Source organism: Pocillopora verrucosa, chromosome 7 (genome assembly GCF_036669915.1).
Source record: "Pocillopora verrucosa isolate sample1 chromosome 7, ASM3666991v2, whole genome shotgun sequence".
Classification (NCBI taxonomy): domain Eukaryota; kingdom Metazoa; phylum Cnidaria; class Anthozoa; order Scleractinia; family Pocilloporidae; genus Pocillopora; species Pocillopora verrucosa.
The window spans coordinates 2,496,526-2,523,197 of record NC_089318.1 but is presented as its reverse complement, the minus strand read 5'-3'; the positions used below and the strand labels follow the sequence as shown (position 1 = coordinate 2,523,197).

General features: G+C 36.1%; 2 protein-coding genes across 4 annotated transcripts; one reads left to right on the top strand and one right to left on the bottom strand.

The window, feature by feature from the left end:
* The first annotated feature begins 402 nt into the window (after positions 1-402).
* Positions 403-4,200, top strand: LOC131771946 (carbonic anhydrase 2). The gene is made up of 8 exons (XM_059087818.2): positions 403-474; positions 1,236-1,304; positions 1,718-1,762; positions 2,070-2,398; positions 2,602-2,661; positions 3,088-3,157; positions 3,403-3,593; positions 4,019-4,200. Exons 2-8 carry the CDS (start codon positions 1,238-1,240, stop codon positions 4,139-4,141), a joined length of 885 nt encoding a protein of 294 aa, XP_058943801.1. The 5' UTR covers positions 403-474; positions 1,236-1,237; the 3' UTR covers positions 4,142-4,200.
* Positions 4,201-7,456: 3,256 nt separating this feature from the next.
* On the bottom strand, positions 7,457-26,094 carry LOC131771922 (carbonic anhydrase 2). 3 transcript variants are annotated; one of them, XM_066170368.1, is made up of 8 exons: positions 25,968-25,995; positions 13,026-13,087; positions 12,774-12,800; positions 12,159-12,490; positions 11,848-11,940; positions 11,416-11,482; positions 10,845-11,110; positions 7,457-10,666 (listed from the first exon to the last, which is right to left on the bottom strand). In XM_066170368.1, the coding sequence occupies exons 2-8, from the start codon at positions 13,072-13,074 to the stop codon at positions 10,541-10,543; spliced, it is 960 nt and encodes a 319-aa protein (XP_066026465.1). In that variant the 5' UTR covers positions 13,075-13,087; positions 25,968-25,995; the 3' UTR covers positions 7,457-10,540. The 3 variants fall into 3 exon arrangements, with proteins under 3 accessions (XP_066026465.1, XP_066026464.1, XP_066026466.1); XM_066170367.1 differs by lacking the exon at positions 25,968-25,995 and adding an exon at positions 14,789-14,863; XM_066170369.1 differs by lacking the exons at positions 7,457-10,666; positions 10,845-11,110; positions 11,416-11,482; ... (2 more) ...; positions 12,774-12,800; positions 13,026-13,087 and adding exons at positions 21,062-21,591; positions 22,112-22,371; positions 22,679-22,745; ... (2 more) ...; positions 23,896-23,922; positions 24,341-24,402 and having other exon boundaries at positions 25,968-26,094.
* Positions 26,095-26,672: the final 578 nt, after the last annotated feature.

The window sequence follows — 26,672 nt, the reverse complement described above, 5'->3', positions numbered from 1 at the left end:
ACGAACTTGAATAAAAACCAAACCTTATATTGAATCACAACGTAGCATATCTGTACTTCTCATATCATTTCTATTTTTGTCTGTTTAAATAATATTGATCTCATTAATCTTCTGTATACCTTCTGTAACCAAGATCAATAATGCATGATCAGTCGCAGAAAACAAAAAATATTAAGCTGATACTGTTGAATATCAATTTTATGAGGTAATCATAGATTTGAATGATAGTATTATAATTTATATTAGAGTGATATCGTTAATATCTGTTTATGCGGTAATCATCTCCTATTCTAAAAACTCCCACAGAAAAGTATTAATTAAGATCAATATAGGATAAGCCACTAGAGTAACCATCGCCTGTTTTAATACTCTCGGCTAAGTATATATAAACACCCCTGATCCCTGAACTTCACCGAGTTACCTCTGGTACAGAGACGAAGCTTAATTACTAAGTGAAGACCAAATTCGACCTCGGTAAGTCTTTTGTGATTTTGATAGATATTGAAAAATGGAATGCCGTCCTCGTTACTGATTAATCTTTTCACTTTGTCTGCGGGCGCGTTCAGATTTAAAGAAGATGTTCTGTAAACCAACAGTTTAGTCTATTACAATTGTCCTTTCTAAAGCCAGATTGAAACTATGGGAGTAGTCGAGGTTTTTAACTGAAAGAAGACGGCGAACCAAAATAGATTCTAATTTCATTTGTGTAACTCTTGCTGACAGAAGATAAAACTGTTGATTTCTTGAAGCTGTAACAGTCTTAAATTGCTAAAACGGGTGAAAAAGTATCTTGATTCGTGATCACTAATCGTAAATCAAATAGCTGATTCTTTTATTGTTAATTTCCAAAAACTTTGTTCGCGGATGGATATATGTTATGGAGATTTTTTCTCTCATGCGTGAGTTGTCCCAAGATAGATAAATGTAATTTTCTCAAGTTTCAATTATATTCAGATGATAAAAGTTTTACAGGAAAACAGAAATAGGGAAATAGGGATGGACAGACAGGAATACTCGCTCCCCAAAAAGAGTGGCTAGTTTCATCAACCAAGTTTGCGGGTGTTCTGTTGATAGTACCCGCCACCAACAGACAGTTATTTATCGAATTTTTAACCCAAAAAATAACCATAAAAATCCTTTCGTTTTAGCATTCTTTGCCTGTGACTGGTCTGTCTCAAAGTCCCAATTAATTTTACTATGGAAGTGTTTTATTGTGAAGTTGATTTTCTTTAAAGGAATGTTGCTTTTTCTGTTGTTGTTATCGGCCGTTGGAGTAGCAGTGAGCGAACAGTGTGAAGCGGATCGTGAGTACCACTCGGGATGTTAAATTTCGAAACAAAATTTAAGCATAAACTGTGCGTCAAAGTAAATTACAAACAGAGAAACACATTAGCATAGGCTTTGTTTGTGAAAGACATGCTTTGTTCATTTACCTTTTGCTTCAACTCGTAGCCCTGAAAAAAAGAAAAAAAACCAACAAAAGAAAGAAAGAAAGAAAAACTACATTGTGTGCGTTCCTGTTACACCCGAAGTCACGGGAGATCAAATCTTAGTATATGAAAACCAGTAGGACTGTTTCTTCCTAATGTTTTCAGGTAGATGCCACAAATCTCAATGCCTAGTGGTTATCCAATTCTTAATTCCTTCAACTTAGTTCTGAATGATAACTTGTAAAGATTACAAATGTTTAACTAAGTTCCTCTCCCTTTTCTTACAGTACAAGATGGTGAAGATTTCAGCTACGGAGATACTACCTCACAAGGTAATTCTCCTTTGTCAAAAAAGGAATAAATATGGATCAGTTAGAATTGTACCGCATTACATACTTCTGATCAGAATAGATGTTACTCCACTGGGGTTAACCTAACCCTCCTTCTCCCCCAGTTTTCTGGTGCTAATTTATACCCTCAGGGGAAGGAGAGCGAGGAGTAGGAAAGCAGTTAAGTAACACTTGGAATCTTAAATCACAGCGAGAATTTAAATTCCTTGAATACCTAAATTGTATAATCACTGAAACGTTTCTTTTCTGATGAAAACCTTCAAAATCATGGATCTTTATTTCTCCGCAGCTCCTGGTCCATCAGATTGGTATATAAAATGGGAACGATGTGGTGGTAATCGGCAATCTCCGATCAACATCGACACGACTCGGGTGAGAGAGAGAAAGTACCGAACTCTGAAAATAGAATTCGACAACTCCGGAGGCCTGGTCGCTGGGGACCTGGAAAACAATGGAAACTATCCCACTTTTTCTGTTGATAAGAGCAAAGGAACAGCGAGACTTAAAGGAAGTCGGCTTACAGACACGTACGTACTGAAAGGGTTCCACGTGCACTTCGGATGCGAAAACGATCGGGGATCGGAACACACTCGTAATGGCCGACGTTATTCTGGCGAGGTAATAAGATGGTACACTCGTTTCCTTTCCAAAGGGGAATTTCTTGTAATTTTTTTTGTTTCGCGTCTTCCCTCAAATCACACAAAAAATTCACGTTTTGATTTGTGGAAGGGACCAGAGGCCTTTCATTTAGTCCCAATGCTCAGTTTAGATCTCTGTTAAAATTCCAATACTCATTGGCAGAACTTCTGCTTTCCTTCCAGGTTCATTTTCTCTTTGAAGATCCAAGTGGACGATATGCAGTCGTAGCCTTTTGGCTCAGGGTAAAAACTGATCATCACATGATTTATATATAATTTTGTTTCTAGTCCAGGAACCGTAAAATTGATGGTTATCAAAGGAATAGGTGTCGCCCCGGCAAACTGCATCAAACTACAGAAAACCTTCGAATGGAAAATCATTGCTGACTCAGTCTACGTTCGCCAGCCGTAACACGACAAAGCAGAATATTCGCCCATTTACTACTTTAACTTAATTCGGTATCTTGGGGGTTTTCGAAGGAAGGGCAGTGATACCGTACCCAGCTTTTATTTCCATCTAATATTACATTACGGAATGCCTTTCCGAATATACGAGACGAAAATCTCTTTCTAATTTATGAATGGGAATGGCGGAAAAGAAGGTTTGATAATTTGTAACGTATTTTTTGTAACGCTCTGTTTGTATTCATACCTAATTTTCTTGTTCAGCATTCTACTACGAAAGAAAACGTGATTCTAGGAAGGTTTGCAAATCAGCTGGAAAAGATTAAAGAAGTCGGTAAGTGAGTTAAAATGTATACTCCATCCACACCAAAGATTAAATATGTTTTAAAGCTGTTTTGTTAAACACTGTTTCATTTGTTTTCGTAGAAGCTTCTTAAACCAATTTTTCGCGGCTTCCAATGTTGCGCTTTGAAAATACGAAAGTAGTCATTTCTTGATTCATGGAAAACTCAGTTTTTCAGTTCTCTGCTTTTGAGTTTTGTGGAATGAAAATATTGAAATTAAAAATTGATTCCACAGATCAGTCTACGGAAATAAAGAAGGCGATTGGAATTACTCTGATGGATCTTATACCACACAAAAGTCGGCAACGAAAAACCTTGATATTGGCAGACTATTACTACTATAAAGGCTCCCTAACCACCCCTCCCTGCTGCGAAAATGTGTCATGGTTCATTTTGAAACCAAGAGTTCCTATTACGGACTATGAGGTATTTATGAAACAGCAGGGGCGGACCATAAATTTTTCATAAGGCGGGGGGGGGGACGTGCAAACTAAGCTTGGAAATATTCCAAATAAACATAAAAGGGCGGGAAAAAGAGAGTGATAAAGTCGTGAATAGTAATATGTTAGCTTTCCAACTAATTGGTTGAGAGGAGTATAGATATACAGCTAATGATTGAAACAATGCAATTACAGATGACAAGGAGACTTCCACAAAAGATAAAGAGCTTCGTTGCAGATCGTTTCCATTATATTCTCGTGACCTTCATGTCTGATTCAGTGGGAATATTGTAGGGAGAAACTCTTAGGAGTCAAACAAAATCTTCAGTATTTTCTTTAGAATAGAATGCGGTCAATTCAATAAATACACGAGTAAAACAACTTCATCTGTTTCTCTTTGTTCGTTTACAGCTGTCGCAGTTCAGGACATTGGAGGGCCGTTATCCCAAGGACCCCCCGGCCATGTGTGACAACTACAGACCACTTCAGCCGCGGAATGGCCGCCGAGTTTATTCCGTCACTAACTTGAAGTAATGAAATGAAATTGTAAATTTCATCAGTTGGCGGACTAACTACACAATTTAATAAAGTCAACAAGAATTGAAAAATTACGAGTTATTTTTATTCCATTTTACGTTTTATTCTACTCGTTAAAAGCTGAAGATGAGAAGTTCTCTCCACTCTGCCCTCATCAACTACTCATTGACCCTCATCAACTATACATTGAGCCTCATCACCTTCTCGTTGATCATAAAGCCAAAAGCTCAGTAATTGCAAAGCTTACAGAAAATAAATTTTTTTGTCTGTGTCGTCGTCTCGCGTCACAACTTAGAATTTGCCATCTTGGATTTTGAGATTTTTTGAAAACCTTCAAAATCCAGAAAAACTGCTGACATATTTTAGGAAACCAGTGCGTAAGATAGTCATGGTGAAACATGACATTAAAAAAAGCGGTTGTTGTTGCCATTTAACAGTGAAGAAAGAAAACCAAAAAAGCAAAGCAAATAAACATGAAAAGGCAAATATCTTTTGTCAGTTATTTCATGCAAGTCTTAATAAAAGTGAGAACAATTTCGGTTTAACGCTCAGTCTAAGTCTTCCCTACGATTCTGATCGACCGCATCTATCGTCCATACAGTAAGTAAGTATATATTTATTTTGTTTTTTGTCATAAGAATATCGCTCTCATTAATTTTCTGTATACCTTCTGTGACCAACAACCTGCAGTATCAAATAACAAATATTGCACTGATACTGCCAAGTATCAGTTTTGTGAGGTTATTATCGATTATAATGACACTCTCCCAATAATAAGATAAATATTAGACTGATGCTGTTAAATATCAATTTTATGGGGTAATCATCGCTTATTATGTTACTCCCAATCATCAGTACCAGAGGTGGTTCTTTCTAAAGCCAGATTGAAACTATGAGAGTAGTCTAGATTTCCAACAGAAAGAAGACAGCGACTGAAGGAAAAGTTATATCGTTTCCATACTTCGTTTGTGTAACGAAGAGAGCGAGGAGGAGGCGAGCAGTTACGTTACTCTTTGAAATTTTTAATCGCAGCTGCAGCTAGAATTAAAATTCCATGAATATCAAAAAATTTTAAGAATCTCTGGAACTTACCTCTCCTGAGACCCGTTTCTCAAAGATCTGTTTTCATGCAAGACGGGAATTGAAACATTTTTTAAAATTATACAATAAAACCAGCAGCTAATGAAACAAAATGGACTGGCTAGGGTGACAGAACCTGCCCTTTATTCTTTAAATTTTTATTTTAAGAGATGGCTTTGGGCCCGTCAAGTTACTGGCCAGGACTTTCGAGAAACGGGCCCCTGATAAGAACATTCTACATTAAGGCATTGATATCTATTTGAAATTAGAAGATCCTCGCAGCTAAGAACACTACTGAAACTAGTAGTTGTAAGAAGGACCTGAAAAAAATTTCAGGCCCGTACGGGATTTGAACCCATGACCTCTGCGATACCGGTGCAGCGCTCTACCAATTGAGCTAACAAGCCAACTGGGAGCTGGTCAATGAATTGGGTACAAATAAACATCCGAGTGAATGAAGATTTAGATATATGAAAATTCACATATTTGCACTGCGGTGGAAAGATGAAATTAGAAGATCCTCGCAGCTAAGAACACTACTGAAACTAGTACTTTATTCAATATTGTCAACGCAGCTCTTATCCTTTAATTTTTGAGAACAGTATAATTGAGGATATATTTTAGATAGTTACACTGAGGACTTTAAGTTAAAATTCACAAGATTTTTTTTAAAAATAATAAGACAGTTTGCCTCAGCCAATCAATTCCAGGCAAAATGAAGATTTAGATATATGAAAATTCACATATTTGCACTGCGGTGGAAAGATGAAATTAGAAGATCCTCGCAGCTAAGAACACTACTGAAACTAGTAGTTGATATCTGATTTGATATCTATTTGAAATTAGAAGACTGAAAAGATCTACGAAAAGATCATTCGAATAAAATACTGGCCCATGTGTATCCGCCATCTTTAATAAAGTCGATTATCTTAATCGATTGTTAAGTAAGAACGGTCCTGTTTAAAGAGCAGCAGACACCACAACCATCACAAACAAAAGGCTCCTTTAGGAGCCACCAAATAAAATAAAAGAAATGACAAACAATGAATATGATTTATAAATATTGCTTTCAAAGAATCGCCATTTTTAAACGTTGTCAAATCCAGCCGTGGGTGAGACTGGGTTCGACTCCGGTTAAAAATGGCGAGTCTTTAGTCGCGTTACAATACTCTTTCTTTTCTTTTCCCTTATCCTTCTGTCTTTTATCAACCTTCCACGTTAGTTTTCTTCATGGAGCGAAGTAACTTATGTATGGAGCGAAGTAACTTATGTATGGAGCGAAGTAACTTATGTATGGAGCGAAGTAACTTATTTGATGGAGCGAACTAACTTTCGAGTGGAGCGATCTGATTTCGGTATGGAGCGATCTGACTTGGAGCGATCTAATCATGGAGCGATCTAACCGTAATTCGTATAAAAAATGGGATTTATATGGTGGTAATCGCCGATTAACATCGACACGACTTCGGTGACGAACATACAGTCCCTAACTCTCAAAATAGAATTCGACAACCCCGGGGGCCTGGTCTAATGGAACCTGGAAAACAATGGAAACTCTCTCAGTTTTCCTATAGATAAGAACAAAGGAACAGCGAGACTTAAAGGGAGTCGGCTTACAGACATCTACAGATTAGTGGAGTTACACTTGCACTTCAGTTGTGAAAATGGCCAGGGATCTGAACACACTCGTCATGGCTAAAGTTATTCTGGCGAGGTGATATGATGCTACAATGTCCTTTTTTCCCAAAAGGGTTTTTTTTTCAGTCCATAGGCTTTTAATGGCTCTAAGGTAGCCTTCCCTCGAAACACACAAAAAATTCATTCCTTGACTTTTGGAAGGGTCCAGAGGACTTTTTTTAGTCCCGATACTTAATTTAGATCCTTACTAAATTTAAAATCTTGTACTCATTAGTAAAAAGGAATAGAAATTAATTCCTCAACGTCCTCTTTCCTTCCAGGCTCATTTTCTTTTAGAATATAAAAGGGGACGATATGTAGTCGTAGCCTCTTTGTCCAGGGTAATGTTGTTATCATCTTTGATTAATTTTTTTTCCTTAATGTTTTATTATTTGAATTTAATTCGTGTGCACGTGTTTAGGAACTGTCAAATTGGAGGCTGTTAAAGAATAGGTGTCTGCTCAGTTAACTGCATGATCAATCAGGGCATCGACAGTACATTTGTGCATTAAACTGTTGAAATAAACTTAGGAGAACTCATTTAAGAACGTCAAACTGTTTTTTTATTCATCAGAGCCCTTAGCAACAACATATCTAAAGGCTGGATTTCATACATAGTTGTGTCAATAACAAAATGATCCAATGTGATTGGTTCCCAGCAGCCCTTATGTGTGGCTTAATTCGCTCTCTTAGGTCTAAACTGTCCAATTTTACCTGTCGACTACAAGCTCTTGTAGTTGGAAAGGCCAAATCGGACAGTTAAAACCTCAGTTAAGCATCCAACGAAGACCAAGCACTTTAGGCTTAGCCAAGGAAATTCGACTATCTACCCTAAGTTAGCCACTCAAAATCAAGAAAAAAGTCTTAAATGAGTAAGTTGACAGGTGTAGATTACGACAGAAAACTTTAGAAAATTGAACAGTAGGTTGGTCATTTATAAATAAAAAACGTATATGAGCTCCTACATTAAATTTTTCATTTCTGAGTTTCCCGCATTTCGTTATTGAGACACACTTAATTGGTAATGGCACTTTGTGTCACACGATTCAGTTGTAATCGTGTCCGTGATTTCAAACAAACCTCGCGCCACGCACTCGGCAGATTACTTCCTTAATCATTACATTTTTCTCAAATATGATTGATGCAGTATATAGTAGCTGCTTTATTTTTCACTAGTCATTCTGTAGAGTTGTAATCAGACAGTTGGCTGTAATCAGACACCTGTAATCGGACAGTTGAAGCAGCCAATCTTACCTAGTCCTTTCGGTCAAATCCACCAATCACAGAAGTGATCACATTAACCAAAGCAACAACCACTTATCCTAAAAAAGTTTTGAAATTTCCATAGTTGAGAAATTTTTTTTACTTCGACATTGTCTCTACTGCACATATTTCTCCTAAATGTATTTGTTGTTTTCGGAAATTTTAATATTTTCTTTGTGTTGTCCAATTCTGTCTGTAATCATACTTGTTATTGACAAATCAGATTCCCGCTTCGCGGTCGTCAGATTTTGTTAATCACTCGTATGATTACAGACTTTATTACACCCATTTTGAAATCACTGGTGGTCCCTGTAATCTGATTTGCTCTAATTGGTGCGATTTATTCACGAATCACCCAATTTTTTGCCTTAAATCGCATCCTTTTCCAGTCAATGAGGAGGCTACACTAAAAACAAATTTCTAAAACTCTTATTTTCCCCCCCAAAAAAAGGATGAATTTAATTTCAAACCAGCTCAGTACTACATCAATAAAATATTTGAACTGACCAAATCCTGTATTTGGGCGATTTCAAAATGGATGTAATAAAGTGGTAATTGAATCTCGTGTCGTGCAATTTTGGTCTGAAATCATACTTGTGATTTCAAATTGAACTCGCACTGCGCGCTCGTTCGATTTTGAAATCACGTGTATGATTTTAGCCCAAATTGCACTCCACTCAGTTCAATTACCATTACGAATTGGACTCCACTCAGTCCTATTACCATTATTGATCAGTTAACACGTTATCCCTGTGAAAGTGGATAGAACGCGTCACGTGCATGAAAACGTACAACCCATGTCTAGTTTCTTTTTCAAATTTTGTCATAGTTTTGATGAATTGGTAACAGGACTTCGTGTCGCCCAATTCTGTCTGTAATCGTACGAGTGATTAATAAATCGGACACCCGCTTCGCGGTCGTACGATTTTGTTAATCACTCGTTCGATTACAGACCGAATTGGACTCCTCGTGGTCCTGTTACCATTACTAATCAAAACTATGACAAAATTCTTGAATGTGATTGGTCATCACCAGCCCGATTTGAGCGCTAATAGGACAGTGTACGCGTCATGCTTGTAATTGGAAAGTGCATGTAATAGGGCAATTGAAGGGACAGTCAACACGTCATCTTTGTGTAACTGGACAGAACGAGTCATGTGCGCACGCTGTTGTCTCGCGTTTCGCCGAGTTAATTGTTGCTTTTCTTTTACGAAAACTTATAACCAATGTCTATTTTCTATCTCAAATTTTGTCATAGTTTTAACACAGTTCTGTTACCAATTAATCAAAACTATGACAGAATTTGAGAAAGAAACTAGACAACGGTTATATGTTTTCATAGAAAAACGATAGTTAACTCGGCGAAATGCGCGACAACAGCGCGTGCACATGACGCGAACTGTCCACTTTTGTAAGCATGATGTGTTAACAATCCTATTTCACTGCTCAATCACAAGCATGACGCGTACACTCTCCTATTAATGCTCGAATCGGGCTGGTGATAACCAATGACGTTCAAGAATTTTGTTATAATTTTTTATAAATAATGGTAATAGGACTAAGTGGAGTGCAATTCGGTCTGTAATACGAGTGAATAACAAAATCGGACGAGTATGATTACAACAGAATTGGACAACACGAAGTCCTATTACCATTATTTATAAAAAATTAGAACAAAATTCTCGTCATTCCAGCCCGATTTGAGCACTAATAGGAGAGTGTACGTGTCATGCTTGTGATTAAGCAGTGAAATAGAATTGTTGACACATCATGCTTACAAAAGTGGACAGTTCGCGTCATGTGCACGCGCTGTTGTCGCGCATTTCGCCGAGTTAACTATCGTTTTTCTATGAAAACATATAACCATTGTCTAGTTTCTTTCTCAAATTTTGTCATAGTTTTGATTAATTGGTAACAGGACTGTGTGCCGTCCGTGGTACTTTGAAATAGTTAAAGAGATGACTGGAGCACAATTAATAATGATAATAGGACTAAATGGAATTAAAGCCGGTCTGTAATCATACGAGTCATCAAAAAAAAATTGTCATGCACGAGTATGATCACGGACCGAACTAAATTCCAACTAGTCCTGTTATATTTATAAATTGTGCTCCACTCAGTCCAATAACCATTTCAAAGTACCACAGTGCTAATTATCAAGACCTAAAATTAAAATTAATTCATAGATAGTTGCTCCTGGTGAAAACTGAATTCTTAAATATTTATATATTCCTCGCTTAAAACAAATTTGTAATTACTAGTGGCAACGATTTTCAAGTATACCTTTTTCTTAAATAACAAACTTTCATTTGCGCCTTCAATTTATCTTTTTTCAAAGCGAGACCAGAACAAGTTTCATACTCTGCTTTCGGTTGTTTAGTCCCTGCTTGAGACAACGGAATACACCTTGCGTTTGTACAGCGGTTGTACCGGTCTAATGTTGTCACACATCAAACCAGGAGCACCACCGTGCTTAGCCTTTAATTTCCTGAACTTGTTGAGCTGAGGAAAGAAGAAAAAAAATGTTTCTTAGTTACCTTTGTCAACAGATAGGGTGCAACAAGCTCCGCTTGCATCTTTGACAATCATGCTCGAAATCGAACACTCGAAATTAATTTTATCGGTTTTAGATGCTATCTTTTTTCTTTCCCTTCGCAATTCCACACCATGCACGACTAACCTGAGTGTTTGAAATCTTGACTTTGTCCTTGAAAACGATCCAGGTGACAGATTCATAGCAGGGAGGGGTGGTAAGGGAGCCTTTGTAAGTGTAATAACGTATTTTCTTTTTGCTGTCTTCATCGTCATCTTCTTCGCTGTTAGCGGCGTCATCATCATCGGTTTCGTCTTCATCATCATCTTCATCTTCGTCGACTTGTTTGTTATTGTAGGGCATAAGGTAATTCAGTTTAATGCCGTCCGCAGCGGTCACATTGGTGCTGGCACCTTGAAATGATCAAGACGATCAAGAAACGTTAGTGGACCATCTAGTAGATTTTAAACTGGAAACTAAGGCTATAAGAATGTTTATCTGCTTATCGAGATAAAATGATTCACTGGTTGATCAAAATAATATTTGTCAAAAGGTCCTTATGGTATTGCATTGCTTAAGCAATTAAAAGTATTGGAAGACGTCAAAAAAAAGACGAGTAATATCTCTAACAGGGGTCATTTCGTAAACTTTAACCTAATCACACTTCATTAATTTTTCCCTCATTTTCCCTCTATTAAAACCAGGTCCCCCTAGTTACCTTCGTCAATCACTTTCTTCAGTTTATTAGCTAAATTTCCTAGAACCTTGTTCCCTGGGCATGTTGCCTGCAAAAACACGAAAAAGCATTGTTAATTTTTCTTAGGAGCGAATACAATATCTACTTTTCGTTTACAGAATGTAAAAGTCCAAATCAATAGTATGTATCAAATAAAGCAACGATCTTCGCGGGTGAGCTGAAATTTTAGGCGCTGCAGATAAGGAGCTTGGAAAAAATTCAGAAATCTACGGGATTCGAACAGGCCTAACAGATACAGATTGGGCGCCACTACCAACTGAGCACTAAGTCACACGATGGGAGCCTGGTACATTTCAGAGGGTTCCTTCTTTCCCGTGGAGGAATCTGATCATTGTTATTATTAGTACTTTTTTTTTCTAGTATATGGTTGAAAAATATCTTATGAGTTAATACCGTGAGAAGGACTCCCAAAACTGCTAAACCGTCCGGCTTATCCACTGCATCCTTGAAGGAGTTGTACTTTTTGTTATAGAAAACCAAATGAAGCTGAAAAAGAACAAATAAAGAAACATTAAAAGGAAGGATTGGTAAAATGGGAAAAGTGAAAATAAAAATTGGTAGCTAGTCTTGACCAGCACATTTATTATTAATGGCCTTAAAGAACAAATCTTACACTCTCGTTATCAAAAGGCATGAAAAATTAATGAGTATACATTAAGGAGTATACTTTACTTTCTCTCTTGATTACAAAAACTACTACACACCTGAGCTGGAAAAGTCTGGTTGTCAATCAAGTGCTCTGATCCGCGATTGTTTTCGCATCCAAAATGAAAATGGAATTGTTGAAGAGCGTACTCGTCACAATCCAAGGGACCGCCACTAAGTTTAGCGCCCCCCTTTGAGCTGTCGATGTTAAAAACAGGAGAATGGCCACCATTAAGTAGCTCTCCAGTCACTCGGCCACATGGGTTGTCAAAACTGATTTTAAGATCAGGATAGCTTTTCTTCTTCACTTTCTTTGTCTCAATGTTGACAGGAGACTGAAGTTGCCCTGCGCATTTTGGAAAGATTTGGGACCAGTTTGCTGGGCTTGGAGCTAATGGAAAGAAACACTAGCAGTCAGCGGGTATTCAAAATATACAAATGGGCTGGGGAAAGAAAATGTTTCTTGTTTACTATTTTTTTATTGACTGATTGCGATTGACTATAGTTTATTTACGACATCGAATAGATTTGAACTAATATGATTATGTGAGCTATTCAAATTCAAGGCAGCAAAGCTTAGTTTCGTAGTTGGCTAAATGACTTATATCGCAATTTTTTACATAGGGACTGCTCATTGTTCATGAATTAGATTCATGAATTAGATTTAATCTTACCTTTTTGATCAGACAGGTAGGCATAATCTAAACGAGAAAGTGAAGAGAATACAATTAGTAAATTCCTACAGAAACTACATATCTCAAAGCGACTTAATTTAAATCGTTGTGGATATTGATTCACTGTCACCACTTAATATTGGCTATCACTTTCTATTGCTAATCATCTTTGCAAAAATATATAATTTTGGTTACAATAAACAAAATAGCATCAGAATAAAAACTTCTCAAAAATTATGGTAGGCAACCCACCTTGACACGCGACCGCACCAATCATAGAAATTAGCCACAGAAGATACATCGCTATAACTGGTCTGAAAATAAATATGACCCGATTAGATTAATCAGCATATGAAAAACAAGCTACTTGATATTTTATTACTAGGATAACAATATTGTTCATGAAAAACACGACCATTTATCCCGATATTGAAGAAACAGCTTCACGACTCAAGGTTCAAAGGCAGAGTGATTTTGTTTCGAAACGTAATTTGACGAAACCTCTAAAAATCTAGGAAGTTGCATGAGAAACTTTCTACAAATCTCTCAGAATTGAAATCACTAAACTGCGCATGCTCAGCTGTGACACTGCCCTGTTGTTAGAAGCAATTTCGTTCCACAATTTCTCACAAGCCATCGATGATTCACTCTTTCTATTTCGAAAATCAGAGAAAGCGACAATCTAACTAAATAAAAAAGTATGATCATAAGAGTATTTGTAGGGGTAGAGGGGGGCTCAACTTAATGTCTCACGTGCGTAATATAGGTCTGTGCTCTGCTGGCACGTGAGTTGATACGGTAGACATCAGTCTAGCATATGCACGTGCATAATACACAATAATCCTTGTTGCATAATATTTTAGCAACAGGCACGTGAGTTGAAAGGCTCGTAATAATTTGATGTAGAATCCTAGAAAATTCCCCAAGAAATGTCGCTTTCAAAATCACATTTTCCAGCAACAGAGTTTACGAAACAAATTTACAATAAAGCTTCGGTGAACCCTTGTTTTACTGCTTATTACAATAACTTCGAATTTCCTAAGAAAAGATGTTAAATTTTAACCTTTAGAATGTTAAGATTTGATAAAGAAACCTGTTTCAAGATCAAAGGGGGTAAGTTTGCAAAGAAACTGTGGCACTAGATTGGTGGGAGAGTTTAACAGGCTAATTTTCTGTTATCAACTGAGTTGAAAACGTAAATTGGCCACCGTAAAGAGTTTGAAGACTGACGTTTTGAGCGTTAGCCCTTCGTCAGAGCGATGACACTAAATAACGCTAAATTACCCTGTTTCAAGAATAGTTTGATTTAATTGTTTACTAAGGTGGACATGATTTTTTTGTAGCCAAGTATTAGTTTAAAATTTTCAATAGTGCTTTTTGGGAATTTGTAAATGTGATCATCGTTCACCTACATAAAACCAATGACGGGAAAGTTGGAAAATAAAGCCGAATGCGACAACCAATTGTAACCCATGGGAAAAATGCCGATAGGTGTATATTGCTAACATTGTTATCATCATTATAGTTTTTAGACTTCTTCTTGTTTAAGGTGCTAATCTGGAAGTTAAACATCAGAGAAAATTCTGACTGTTGGCAGATTTACAAAAACCGTGCTAGTCTCGAACTCAGTTTGATCCTTAAACATGACCATCTTGAATAAAAATTTTTAAACTTTTGGTGCGGTAACATTATCAGAGTAAGAGATTTATCATATGGCGACTACAGCATTCTTTTAGATCTAGTAATAAAGTTTTTACCGAAGGCATTTAGTTAAATTATCTGAACATGACGCCAAGCTAATAAAGTTTAGCTATACATTTTGTTAAAACTTAGGCAAAAAGAAATGTATGTAAAATTTATGGACACAGAGAAAATTGATAAAAAAAGAAAGTGTCAATTTAACCATAAAACTACAAAAACTCATAATCGAAAAAGAAGCTGCCACAACATAAAAAGGCTAAAGTAAGAAATTATGTGAGTTGACAGCAAATAAAAACTGAAATTTCTCCACTCACTTGAAATTCTTTGCTTCTGGAAAAGACTTCTCCAATTTCGGATCTGTTTTCTTTGGCTAGTGTCTATGAATGTGCTTTTTGATTTCGTTGCAGCGAAATTTATGGAGTCGAAATCGATCAGTATCATATGCAAAATATCCATAACGTCATTTATCATTGTCAAAATAGTATTGATTCAATATTCCTCACTTGTAGACATAAGAGCTCTCTGTGTCTCTCAGCGGTTACTATAGACAAAAATAAATATAAATATTTACATCAATCAAAAAATCCTTCTTTCACACTGTAGCATGTAAGAATCTTTTAAATTGAACTCCCACGGAATAGCACAATGAAAGCTAAACCTCATAAACTTGTGATGTTCAAACAACACTGCAAAAAGACATTTTAGCGATTAATTTTTTAGCAAAAGAATATCACTGTAATATACTTTCAGCAAAGGGAGCTTCTGATTGGACAAACATGCAATTTTAACTCTTCATACCTATCGTTTATTCATGTTATTATATTCATAGTCAGTTCCCACGACATGCGTCTGCAGCGCGTGATCAAGCCATTTAAATTCCGCACGTGCATCTCCCTAGTTTGTTTTTATTGAAGATTCTTTTGAGCTTTTTTTTTTAGTGTTGTTGTTAAATTCTTAAAATATAAATAATAGTTCTAAAAAAATGGATGGTCCAGCTCAATAAGCTCTTACAACGAGCGGAAGGGAAATGGGAAATGTTTACATGATCAATAAAGTACACTTTTCAACCGCAGAATCAATGGTATATTTCTATATTTAGACAAGTTGCAGTACTTGATAAAATATTTTTCTAACTTTTAACGTTAGCTGAGTAAAAACCCACTTGGAGCCCTATGCTGTTCGCTTTTTTGATGGCAAAGAGTTTTCTTAACATTTTCTGACGCTTTTTTGACTTCTCCAATTTGATCTTTAAGCAAAAGTCAAGAGTAAAACCTAAGAAAAGACACTTTTCCCGATCGATATGAAATATCTATTTTTATTACGTAAGCTTACATGGGTGAATTATATTGGCAATGTTGATGTTCTTGTTAAAAAGTCAGCAAATTATTTCAATATCAACATTTTCCACTTAAAGTAAACTTTACACGACTTTTAAAGTTGTGGTCGAGTTCCATTTTGTACAAAATTTCTCAGAAAAATCCTGTGTCTTTTAATGGACGATCTCTCCGTTTCAAAAATGAAGGAAAAAGTAAAACGGCTGGAGGAATTTTCTGCATCATCATATCCAGGTAAGGTTAATAATTTTAATTATAGTCTGAAAGGAGGGCCTTAAATTTTGATTTAAATTGTAGATTGAAGAGAGCATTTTCTTTTTTTTCTGAAGAATGACTAAAACTCGGAGATATCCACTTTTTTTCTCTCACTTAAGGTTTAGCATTCGGATGAGGAAAGCCAATATATCTAGTTCCTTTATCCGTCGCTTTTATGATAATTTTTTTTCATAAAACGATTTAATTATTATACTTATGTTTTTCTTTCGATTCCTTATTGCTGTCACATGGTAGATTTTATTTCCTCAGCTATAGGAGGTGTTTCCAGGAAACTAAATACAAGATAAAGTGGTCGGGCACCAATGTACAGTCAATAATATCCTAAAGGAAACTATTTGCGTCAAAGAAATCTTGATTTCTAATAGTCAGGAAATTAACTCTTAACTGAAACGAAGCAGTTTGGTTAAAGCTTTATTGAGCACCCTGTCGTTGTTATTACATCCTAAGAGTTTTGCCATCGTTCCAGTGCGCGTTATTCTTCTCCATCTTCTGCTACATTCGTTCCTCATTTGTTTATCATCATTTCGATTTTAAGTCCCTTCACGTTGATAAAATATTGCACATCACGAAAGAATGCTTCTTCAAAGGACCGCTTTTAAGCGCCTCAGACTACCGTTTAAACTTAATGTGCGATATAGCTAACCGCCGGAGATGGCAATCTATTCGTTATGTTCTGTTATACCGCCCGCCCATACTTTATTCTAGATATTGTTCAAGTTGATTCTTTGAACGCTAAAATTGGTGCCTACGTCTCTCCTAAAGGAACTTCCTTTCTTACATGTGTATTTTAGCAAGTATATTTTACAGTTTTCTACTGAGTAAAATATCGTTATGTTTATAAACATTGTGTCTCCATAACAATTCATTTCTATGTGGAAAGCAAGTTTTATGATATTACACGCAACGTATATGACTCAGCCCAAGTAAGATGTCAAGTCACTGAAGAGGTTCCATTCCGTTATAAGTCAAATTTCCAATTTCATTGCGGTTAACTGTCATGTTCTTCGGCTATAAACATTTTAGCGTATTTCTTGGCATCCCGCTAAACCTATTACAAACATTATGACAAGCCTTGCTGCTCTTGTCATTATCATTACTATTATTATCATCATTGAAAATGGAAGCGATCTTCGCAGTAATGAGCTCTACTTGAGCAATAGTGAAAATAAGGCCAAAAAAATAATAAATTCAAGCCTGTACGGGATTTGAACCCTGCGATACCGGTGCAGCGCCCTACCAGCTGAGCTAACAAGCCAAATTTTGGCTCGAAATAAACCCGTGAAGTGATGAATAAATGACTGTATATGTGTATGAAAATCATATATTGTCAGTATTATCGCTTTTATTATCATTGTTGTTGTTATAACTTCATCGAATAAACATGATCCATAGTTTTCAGATAGTGTTAAATCTTTTTTAATTGTGCTACCGTGGTAATAAACAGCCGTCGTATGTAGCTCATCTTAGACAAGATATAAGTTCCTACGCCAGGACTTGGTTAACTTGGACTCGCATTGAGTTAAAAAATGTAATGAGAGTTCCAGCGACTGCAGATGTCTTTTACACACAGTCGTTAATGATACAAACTGTTGGCTTAAAGACTGTTGACGGAAGCCAGGTGAATGTACACAACGAGATTAGACGGTCACTATTTGAATCCACTGACCGCTGTTCCAATAAAAACAGCTCCATGGGTTGATCTGTATCAAAGCGCTAATGATAAAACACAAACCAAATAACATTTAGAGACTGTAAAACTGCAGACGGTGTTTATTTAATTACTAGAACAGAGTAGACACGTGTAGTGAAGCATAGTGGTGTGTTTGAAATGAATGAATGTCCCAAAATTCATAGTTAACTATTGCAGAACAGAGGAGCTTCAGAATACACTATTTGAGGAGGAAACTTTTTCAATTCGAGCAATAATATTGTAAGCCGGCAAGGTCACACAGCTAATGAATTTTATTTTGAGAAAGGATAAATTATCTTTTACAAAACTGGGTTAAAACTGCATTTTGCTCCTGTTTTTTTTTTTTTTTTGCTGCTGGTCTTATTGGCAAAACAAAATGAAAGAGAAGAAGCAAAGATACATTTCAAATATTACTCAGTTATTCAATGATGTACAGCTTCCTAATATTTCATGATCATGACATTGAGTAAAAGGGAACCGTTACAATCATTTCGGCAGCTCACGGTCACAATGTTGGTCTTATTTTAAGCACAAGCTATTCGTTAAATGATAGCGTTAGTTACTAAACGCGTAAAATTAGAAAAAAAAGCATCTCAGGCCCAGAATAGCACGGTGTTGACATGATTACATGTGAGCTTCTCTGCTCTGTGACTGGTCCAGGTCCAAATTCACGCCATGCTGGCAGCCAATCATGCATATATGTATATATGTAGGTTTAGTAGAGTTTAATATTACAAGCGTACAAACAAACGATATCATTGAATGAAACGTTTAATTTGATCGCTCATCTGGTACTTCAGCATTCGTGTCTTACAATTTCAACTTCCTTGTGAGCGAAAACAATATTGTTGTGAACTTCAAAGATTGTTCTGTTCTCACGGTGCCATGTTCCAAAATAGCGTCGCCATGGTTCGGCGGTGAGTCCTCTTAATTTAACAAGCTAGCTCCTTAATTAAATATCAAACCCAGGAAACCAACTTCAGCAGACGAAGAACAGGCTTTTAATACAAAGTAATTCAATAAAAAGTGAAGAAAACGTGATTGGTGGCAAAAAATTGAAAGATACATTAAATAAAATAAATTTCGTTGCTGTCTTTTTATACAAAGTTTTTTTTGTGATTCTTAAGATGTAACAGGAGTAACTGAGTGTGTTTTAAAGGTGAAGAGCCGAAGGGAGTTTGGTATTCATTTCTGAAAAAAAGCAACCTTCGAATGTCATGGTAGGAAGTTCACTATAATTTAGGCAGTTAGTCATTCCATTCACAAGTGACAGATTATAATATTAAGCTGTCATTCTAGGGAAAGCGAAATATGACAGAATGTTAAATTATAATAACAGAATTGAGGAGTCTGTATCTATTCTTAAAGGAGCTCATTCAACGAAGATAGAATTGGATAGGGGATGGGGAGAAATGAAACCATGAATCTTGCTTTCGAATCAGTAAGCCAATTGATTCTTTGTTCAGTTGAAGAGACCGAAGAAAGAAGCACTTTGAATAATGCGGAGAAAAAAAAATCATTTTTATAGGTGGAAAGTGTTTGAGATAAAAGTTACATTGATTAAGTTCAAAATTACCTAATTGATTTAGCATATGGTTGGAAGCACTATGATTCATCTAGAATTATCTACATCTCTAAAGGTATCGGAATGTATTTTAATATGGAATTGCAATGGATGTATGTGGTGGTGTCCATCCTACATGAAAATTGTGAATACATTTTATGTTGATAAAGTGTTTGTAAATTTAGATGAAAAACCTGCCTTCAGTCTCACTGAACTCATCGTAACAAATCCTACATTTCGTCTGTCGATCCTTGAAAAAGTCAAAATTATAATTTGCAAGGTCAAATATATGGATTTTATGTTGTTTTTATACCGTTATTTAAATTTCAGTTAGAGTATGGACAGTACAATCATTTATTGTTTTTTTAGAGGGCACGGTAACGAATCCTGCAATCTGATTGGTTCTTTACCCGGTCAGTATTTTCCTATCTCTGCCCACGGGCCACGGTAACGCTTTCGTGAATCGCCGAGTACATCCCAACTTTCGTTGTCATTTTTCATAAATATACCTCGTTTTCCGGCTGGGCAGTATTTTAAAGCAAACAAGTCGGTCACTACCTCAAGCCGATAAATAACTTATGAATCCTCTCTTTTCTCTCTCTCAAATCACTTTGGTTGACAGAAAAATATTGGTTTCAGAATGAATTTGTATAAACAATAGTGTCATTACGTTGGTTGACAAGCGGCCTAAAAACTGTCTGCAATTAATTTTAATCGTTCACAAAAAGTACCCAGAAAGTTAAAACGTGAGGTATTTGATTACAGTTAAACTGAACGATGGAACTTTAATTTAATATCTGAATTTTCTCGAGAAAATTGTTAGTAGAGAAAGAGCGAGCAAAGTTTTAATTTAAGTTCTACAACAAATATACGCTCCTGGTGAGTCTTTCCAATTCCGTTCAATTTGGACATTTGTACCGTAAATTACACAACAGAAACTGAAGGAATTTTTTGAGAAAAGGCCGCATTAAATTCCCTTGTGTCTCGTTGGAGTGTGCCGTTCGAATTTAGTTTTTGTGAAGGAAAGACCAGAGTTAAACACGCCATTACAGCAAACAAACGAGCAAACTCTCACAACTTCAAAATAAAAAAATTGAATTTACTCACAATTACTTTCCTCGCCGTTTACTTAATGAACAGAGGTAAATCTTCGTACATGAATGAATGGTCGATGAGAGTGAATAATACTTTCCGTTAGATCATTAACTGATTTTGAAGAAAACATTGTCGTGACAGTCCTTGCCAAACTAGTTCCGTTGTTTTTCAAATGCTCTTATGCTTTTTTTTTTCTTACGCGCTCTCTAATTGACAGGTGTCAGATTGTGACAGATACTTGTAAAAATAATGTTTCAAAGTTTGTTTGGAAGCCTTTTAAATCACCTTTATCGTTACGGAAATGAAAATGTTTCGCTGAGGCATCTCTCTTTAATTTGCTTCACCTCTATTTTAACTACCATTTACTCGCTCAAAAATTGTTCAGTTTATGGAAGATCTTGCCGTATTAACAGCCCTAAATCATTCGGGTTCTTTCGGAGAGAATTTCGTCAAGTTTAAAGTTTCAAGACCTCGGTCACAGTTTTTCACCATACGGACCTCCCAGCCGGCAAATAACATATATGTATTAACCCGGTGAAAGAAAATTAGGACGACCCAGTTAAGAATGTCAAACTGTTTTTATTTAACAGAATCCTTTGCAAAAAGATATCTAACAGCTGAATTCGAATTTCATACAAAAGTAGCGCAGTGCTAAATATAAATAGTTTTAATCAAGCTTGTATAATTTGCTAATGCTAACGGTGAAAAAAAAGTTCTTAAATATTGATAAAATCGTTCTATAATAAAAATTTAGTCTCAGATAAAAAAAAAAGAAATATTTTAAAATCAGTTACAACAATATTTACACATTTTTCTAAGATAATAAACTATTGTTATTCAATAATCTCCTTTTCGAAGCAAGACCTGCCGTCGGTTGTTCGAAGGAACTAAATAACGCTCTCCAGCGGGTAGAGGTTAACAAAACGTAATTTTAATTTGCTATCCACTGATAGAGATTTATCCATTAGATAGCATTATCTACCCTTCGAACAATCAGGGCCACTACAAGTGTTACTGAGCTGCTGTGGGTGTTTAGTCCCTGCTTGAGACGACAGAATACACCTTGCGTTTGTACAGCGGTTGTACCGGTCGAATGTTGTCACACATCAAACCAGGGGCTCCACCGTGCTGAGCCTTCAGTTTCCTGAACTTGTTGAGCTGAGGAAAGAAGAAAAAATATTTTCGCTTTGACCTTTGTCGAACAGAAATAGTTCAACAATTTCCTTCTCTACAGTTTTTTTTTTTTTGACGGCTTGGACTACAAACCAAAAAGCAAATGGTTGACTTTTGTGTCTTTGGCCGACATGAAAATGTAGAGGAACTCTTGGGTTTGGCTCGTAAAAGACAAAAGATGATTGAAAAGTTGATTGAACAGTTGAAACCAGTCACGGTTACTAGCATAAAACTCGTGGTTGGTTGGAATCCATCAAATTAAATAAATCAGAAATGAGTCAGCTCCAGAAACCACTACAAGGAATGATAAGAAATTATATATGGCACTTTTCCCATTTTATATTGTTTTTAAAAATCGAGTATGGACGCCACTCTTTTAAATTAGTCTACTTGCATCCCAGCCGTTTTTCTGTAACTAAGTATAGTTTTGTTCTTTTTTCCATTTCTTAGTCATCTTGCCAATTATATCTGTTTTTTTTTTTCGTTTACACTTCCTGCAACTAACCTGAGTGTTAGAAATTTTGACTTTGTCCTTAAAAACGATCCAGGTGACAGATTCATAGCAGGGAGGGGTGGTAAGGGAGCCTTTATAGGTGTAGTAACGTATTTTCTTTTTGCTTTCTTCATCGTCATCTTCTTTGCTGTTAGCGACGTCATTATCATCGGTTTCGTCTTCATCTTCATCCTCGTCGACTTGTTTGTTATTGTAAGGCATGAGGTAATTCAGTTTAATGCCGTCCGCAGCGGTTACATTGGTGCTGGCACCTTGAAATGATCAAGACGATCAAGAGACGTCAATGGAACACAGAGAAGAGTTTAAACTAGAAACTAAGACGATGATAGTATTCATCTAATTATTGTGATAAAGTGATGCACAGGCGAATCATTGCAATCTCAGTAAAAAGGGCCTGTGGTCTTAGAATTGCTTAAGAGACTGCAAATATAGAAAAAACTTCAAACAAAATAAAAGGTAAATCTCAAATGAGCCTTATTTCAGAAAGTCTGTTTTAAAACTTTAAACTAATTGCACTCCATCATTAAATGTTTTCTTCGATTAAAGTTCCCGATTTACCTTCGTCAATCACTTTTTTCAGTTTATTGGCTAAATTTCCTAGAACCCTGTTTCCTGGGCAGGCGGCCTGCAAAACAATATACACAAAAAAGCATTTTCAAGCTGTTTGTAGAGCTAATCCAGTGTTTAGTTTAACTTATCAACATGCAAAAGTCCAAATCATTAGACAAGTATATGTTGTTAGAAACTCTCATGAGTTCATACCGTGAGAAGGATTCCCAAAACTGCTAAACCGTCCGGTTTATCCACTGCGTCCTTGAAGGAGTTGTACTTTTTGTTATAGAAAACCAAATGAAGCTGAAGAAAAACAGATAAAGAAACATTAGTTAGCGGGATTGGTAAAACGTGAAAGAGACAGAATAAAAATTGTGTTGATGCCTGAAATAAACTAGAGTAATCTAAACTATTGTTGAGACTTTTAAGGTGAGACTTTCTCACGGTGAAGGCAGTTTAAACAATTAAGGAATTCTGTGACTGCTGATAAAGTTTTAAGATCGATTTTAAACGATTTTTTCTGGTGCACTTCTTGAGCGTTATTCATAGCGACACTTGGTAATTTTATTTTTCCTCTGATTACAAGAACACACCTGAGCTGGGAAAGTCTGGTTGTCAATCAAGTGCTCTGATCCGCGATTGTTTTCGCATCCAAAATGAAAATGGAATTGTTGAAGAGCGTACTCGTCACACTCTAAAGGACCGCCACTAAGTTTAGCGCCCCCCTTTGAGCTGTCGATGTTGAAAACAGGAGAATGGCCGCCATTAAGCAGCTTTCCAGTTACTCGGCCACATGGGTTGTCAAAACTGATTTCGAGATCAGGATAGCTTTTCTTCTTCACTTTCTTTGTTTCAATGTTGACAGGTGACTGAAGTTGCCCGGCGCATTGTGGGAAGACTTGGGACCAGTTTGCTGGGCCTGGAGCTGATGAAAAGAAATACTAGCAGTCGGCGGGTATTCAAAATATACGAATGGACTGGGAAGAGAAAATAGTCCCTTGTTTACATTTGTTTTATAACGAGCTATGTGATTGGCTATGGTTTATTTACGACATCGGACAGAAGTGAAAAAAGTCTATCTATGATTTGGTCACTTGATGTTTTCAATTTAAAGACACGAAAGCCTGGTTTTATAGTTGGATAAATGATATTGCAATTTTTCCACATATAATCTTCTGTTCATAGTCTATACAAATGATGTTAATGGTTCCGTGTAACCTTACCTTTTTGATCAGACAAGTAGGCATAATCTAATTGGGAAGTAGAAAGAATTTGATTAGTAGTTATCCCCTGATGTATTAGTTGATAAACTCTATATTTCTCAAGACCACTTAAAATCATTGTAAATATTGATTCACCTTCATTATTTGGTCATCACATTTTCATGCTGACTATTTGTGAAAATGCAGCCCAGTATAAAGCGTTTATCACTATAAACTAAATAGCAGCGATATTCCAAGTAATAATGAGTTTTAGAGTTTTCTTGATTGTTTTCAGTCGACGTATTATTTTTAGACAGTTGAATCGGACAAATCTGGCAAAAAGAATACACATTTGTTGGCCCTACACTCTAAAATAATGCCGTGAAACACATCAGAACAGATCTTGTTAAAGGAAATATCATATCAGAGTTAAAAATTGGTAAAAAAACTATTGCAGAAAACTCACCTTGACACGCGACAGCGCCAATCATAGAAATTAGCCACAGAAGATACATCACTATAACTGGTCTGAAATTAGATATGATCCGATTAGACTAATCAACATATGAGAAACAAATTACTCGAGATTTGGCTCTAAAGTATAACAATATTGTTCTTGATATAAACAGCTATTTATCACGATATTAAATGAACAGCTTTAAGGGGTCGAGGTTATTTTGCTACAAAGATCAAAGAAAGGGAGATTTTGTTTCGAAGCGTAATTAAGGAGACTTCTAAATCAAGGAAGTGTTGGTCGTTTTGATGGAAATCTTTCGAAAATGAATTCACTGAGCTGCGCATGTTCAGCTGCGACACTGTCCTGATTTTTGGAGCAGTTTCATCGCACAATTTGTGACATACGATCGATGTTGTACTCTTTCCATTTGGATAAAAAAAAAAACCAGTTTACCTCAATAAAAAAGCAAAAGAGTATTCGGTAGAGGAGTTTTCAACTTAAAGTCTCACATACACGAGATGAAAGTCGCGTACTGAGACGGCACGTGAGTTGATATAGTACGCATCAGTCTGGCACATGCACGTGCCTTACATCGTTACGCAACGATCATCGTTGCATGACAGTTTCAGCACAGGCACATGAGTTAAACGGTTCGTAAGAATTTCGGGTTGGATACTATACAATTCCCCGGAAAATGTCGCTTTCAAAATCGCATTTCCTCCAGAGAGCAGCGGCAGACAGTTTGCAAAAACAATATATTTGTAGAAAAGGTTGATGTGAACGCTGTCGCTTATTATATACTTCGAAGTTCTACAAGAAAAGATGCCTTTATACTGTAAAAGTGCAAGACTTCCTGATACCCAAACCTATTTCAACTGAGTAGGGTTTGATATAATTGTTACAAAAATGTTAACATATTTTTCTTTGGCCAGGTATTAAATTGTTAAACTAATGTGAACATGATGTTTTTTGGCCAGATATTGGAGAATGTTTTTCAACAAAGCTTTTCTCGGAATTCGTGAATGTAATTTTCGTGTACTTAAGACTGATGATAGGAAAGTTGGAAATTAAGCGTAAAATGACACGAATTTGTGACGATAGGAAAATACTGATAGGTGAGTATTGATAATATTACAATTTCCATCAGTTTTCTGGACCGATTCTTGTTTGGTGTGATTATCTAGAAGTTTAACATTCAGAAAAAATTTCTACTGTTGGCAGAGTTAAAAACCATGCTAGTCACGAACTCAGTTTGGTTATAAAACACAACCGATCTTGAATAAAATTTTTTTGACGTGGTAACGTCGTGAGAGTTACAGATACATCAAATTGCAACTACTGCAATTTTTGCGATCTCGTTATCTAATGTTATCCGAGTTTCTCAAAAAACATGTAGTTTAGTAATCTTCACGAGATGCTAAGCTAATAAAGTATTGCTATCTTTTTTTAAAACTGAGTCAAAAGGAAATGTTCATAAAACTTATGAATTTTATTTATCAATAAAAAAAGAAAGTGTCAAATTAACCATAAAACTTTAAATCTTAAAACGGAAAAAGAAGCTGCTGTAACGTAACGAATTTATGATATAAAATTATCTGACTTGACTGGAAATTAAAACTGAAATTTCTTCACTTACTTGAAATTCTTCGCTTCTTGAAAAGACTTCTCCAATTTCGGATCTGTTTTCTTTGGCTAGTGTCTATGAATGTGCTTTTTGATTTCGTTGCAGCGAAATTTATGGAGTCGAAATCGATCAGTATCATCTGCAAAATATCCATAACGTCATTAACTCTTGTCAAAATAGTATTGATTCAATAGCCCTCACTTGTAGACATAAGAGCTCTCCTTATCTCTCTAAGTGGTTACTATAGACCAAAATAAATATAAATATTTACATAAATTAATTAGGAAAAATCCTTTGTTTCACACTTTAGCATGTAAGAATCGCTATAATTGAACTCCTACGGAACAGGACAGTGAAAAGCTAACCCCGATCACCTTTTTATGTCTAAACTATTCGGAGGAAAGAATTTTTAGCAATTCATTTCTTTTAGGAATAGAATATCACTGAAATATACTTTCGGCAAAGGGAGCTTCTGATTGGACAACCACGCACTTTTAACATCTTTACACGCATCATTTTATTTATATTGTTATATTTATAGTCATTTCGTATTCCCACGACATACGTCTGCAGCACGTGATCAGGACGTGGATGCTTTCCAATCCACTTATTCAACACGTGCATCGCATCAGCTAATTTTTTTATTTAGATGCTACTATTTTTCTTAATTGTTGTTGGTAAACGCTCAGATTAAAAATAAACTGAATGTGAAGTGGT

What these genes read in the sequence shown, in the direction of transcription:
- LOC131771946 (XM_059087818.2), top strand. Translation starts at nt 1,238, where the DNA reads ATGTTGCTTTTTCTGTTGTTGTTATCGGCCGTTGGAGTAGCAGTGAGC. An exon ending in CGAACAGTGTGAAGCGGATC is followed by an intron (nt 1,305 to 1,717) that starts GTGAGTACCACT and finishes CTTTTCTTACAG; the next exon opens with TACAAGATGGTGAAGATTTC. An exon ending in TCGTAGCCTTTTGGCTCAGG is followed by an intron (nt 2,662 to 3,087) that starts GTAAAAACTGAT and finishes TTTCTTGTTCAG; the next exon opens with CATTCTACTACGAAAGAAAA.
- LOC131771922 (XM_066170368.1), bottom strand. Translation starts at nt 13,074, where the DNA reads ATGTATCTTCTGTGGCTAATTTCTATGATTGGTGCGGTCGCGTGTCAA. An exon ending in TTTTGGGAGTCCTTCTCACG is followed by an intron (nt 11,483 to 11,847) that starts GTATTAACTCAT and finishes GTGTTTTTGCAG; the next exon opens with GCAACATGCCCAGGGAACAA. An exon ending in TCAAGATTTCAAACACTCAG is followed by an intron (nt 10,667 to 10,844) that starts GTTAGTCGTGCA and finishes TTCTTTCCTCAG; the next exon opens with CTCAACAAGTTCAGGAAATT.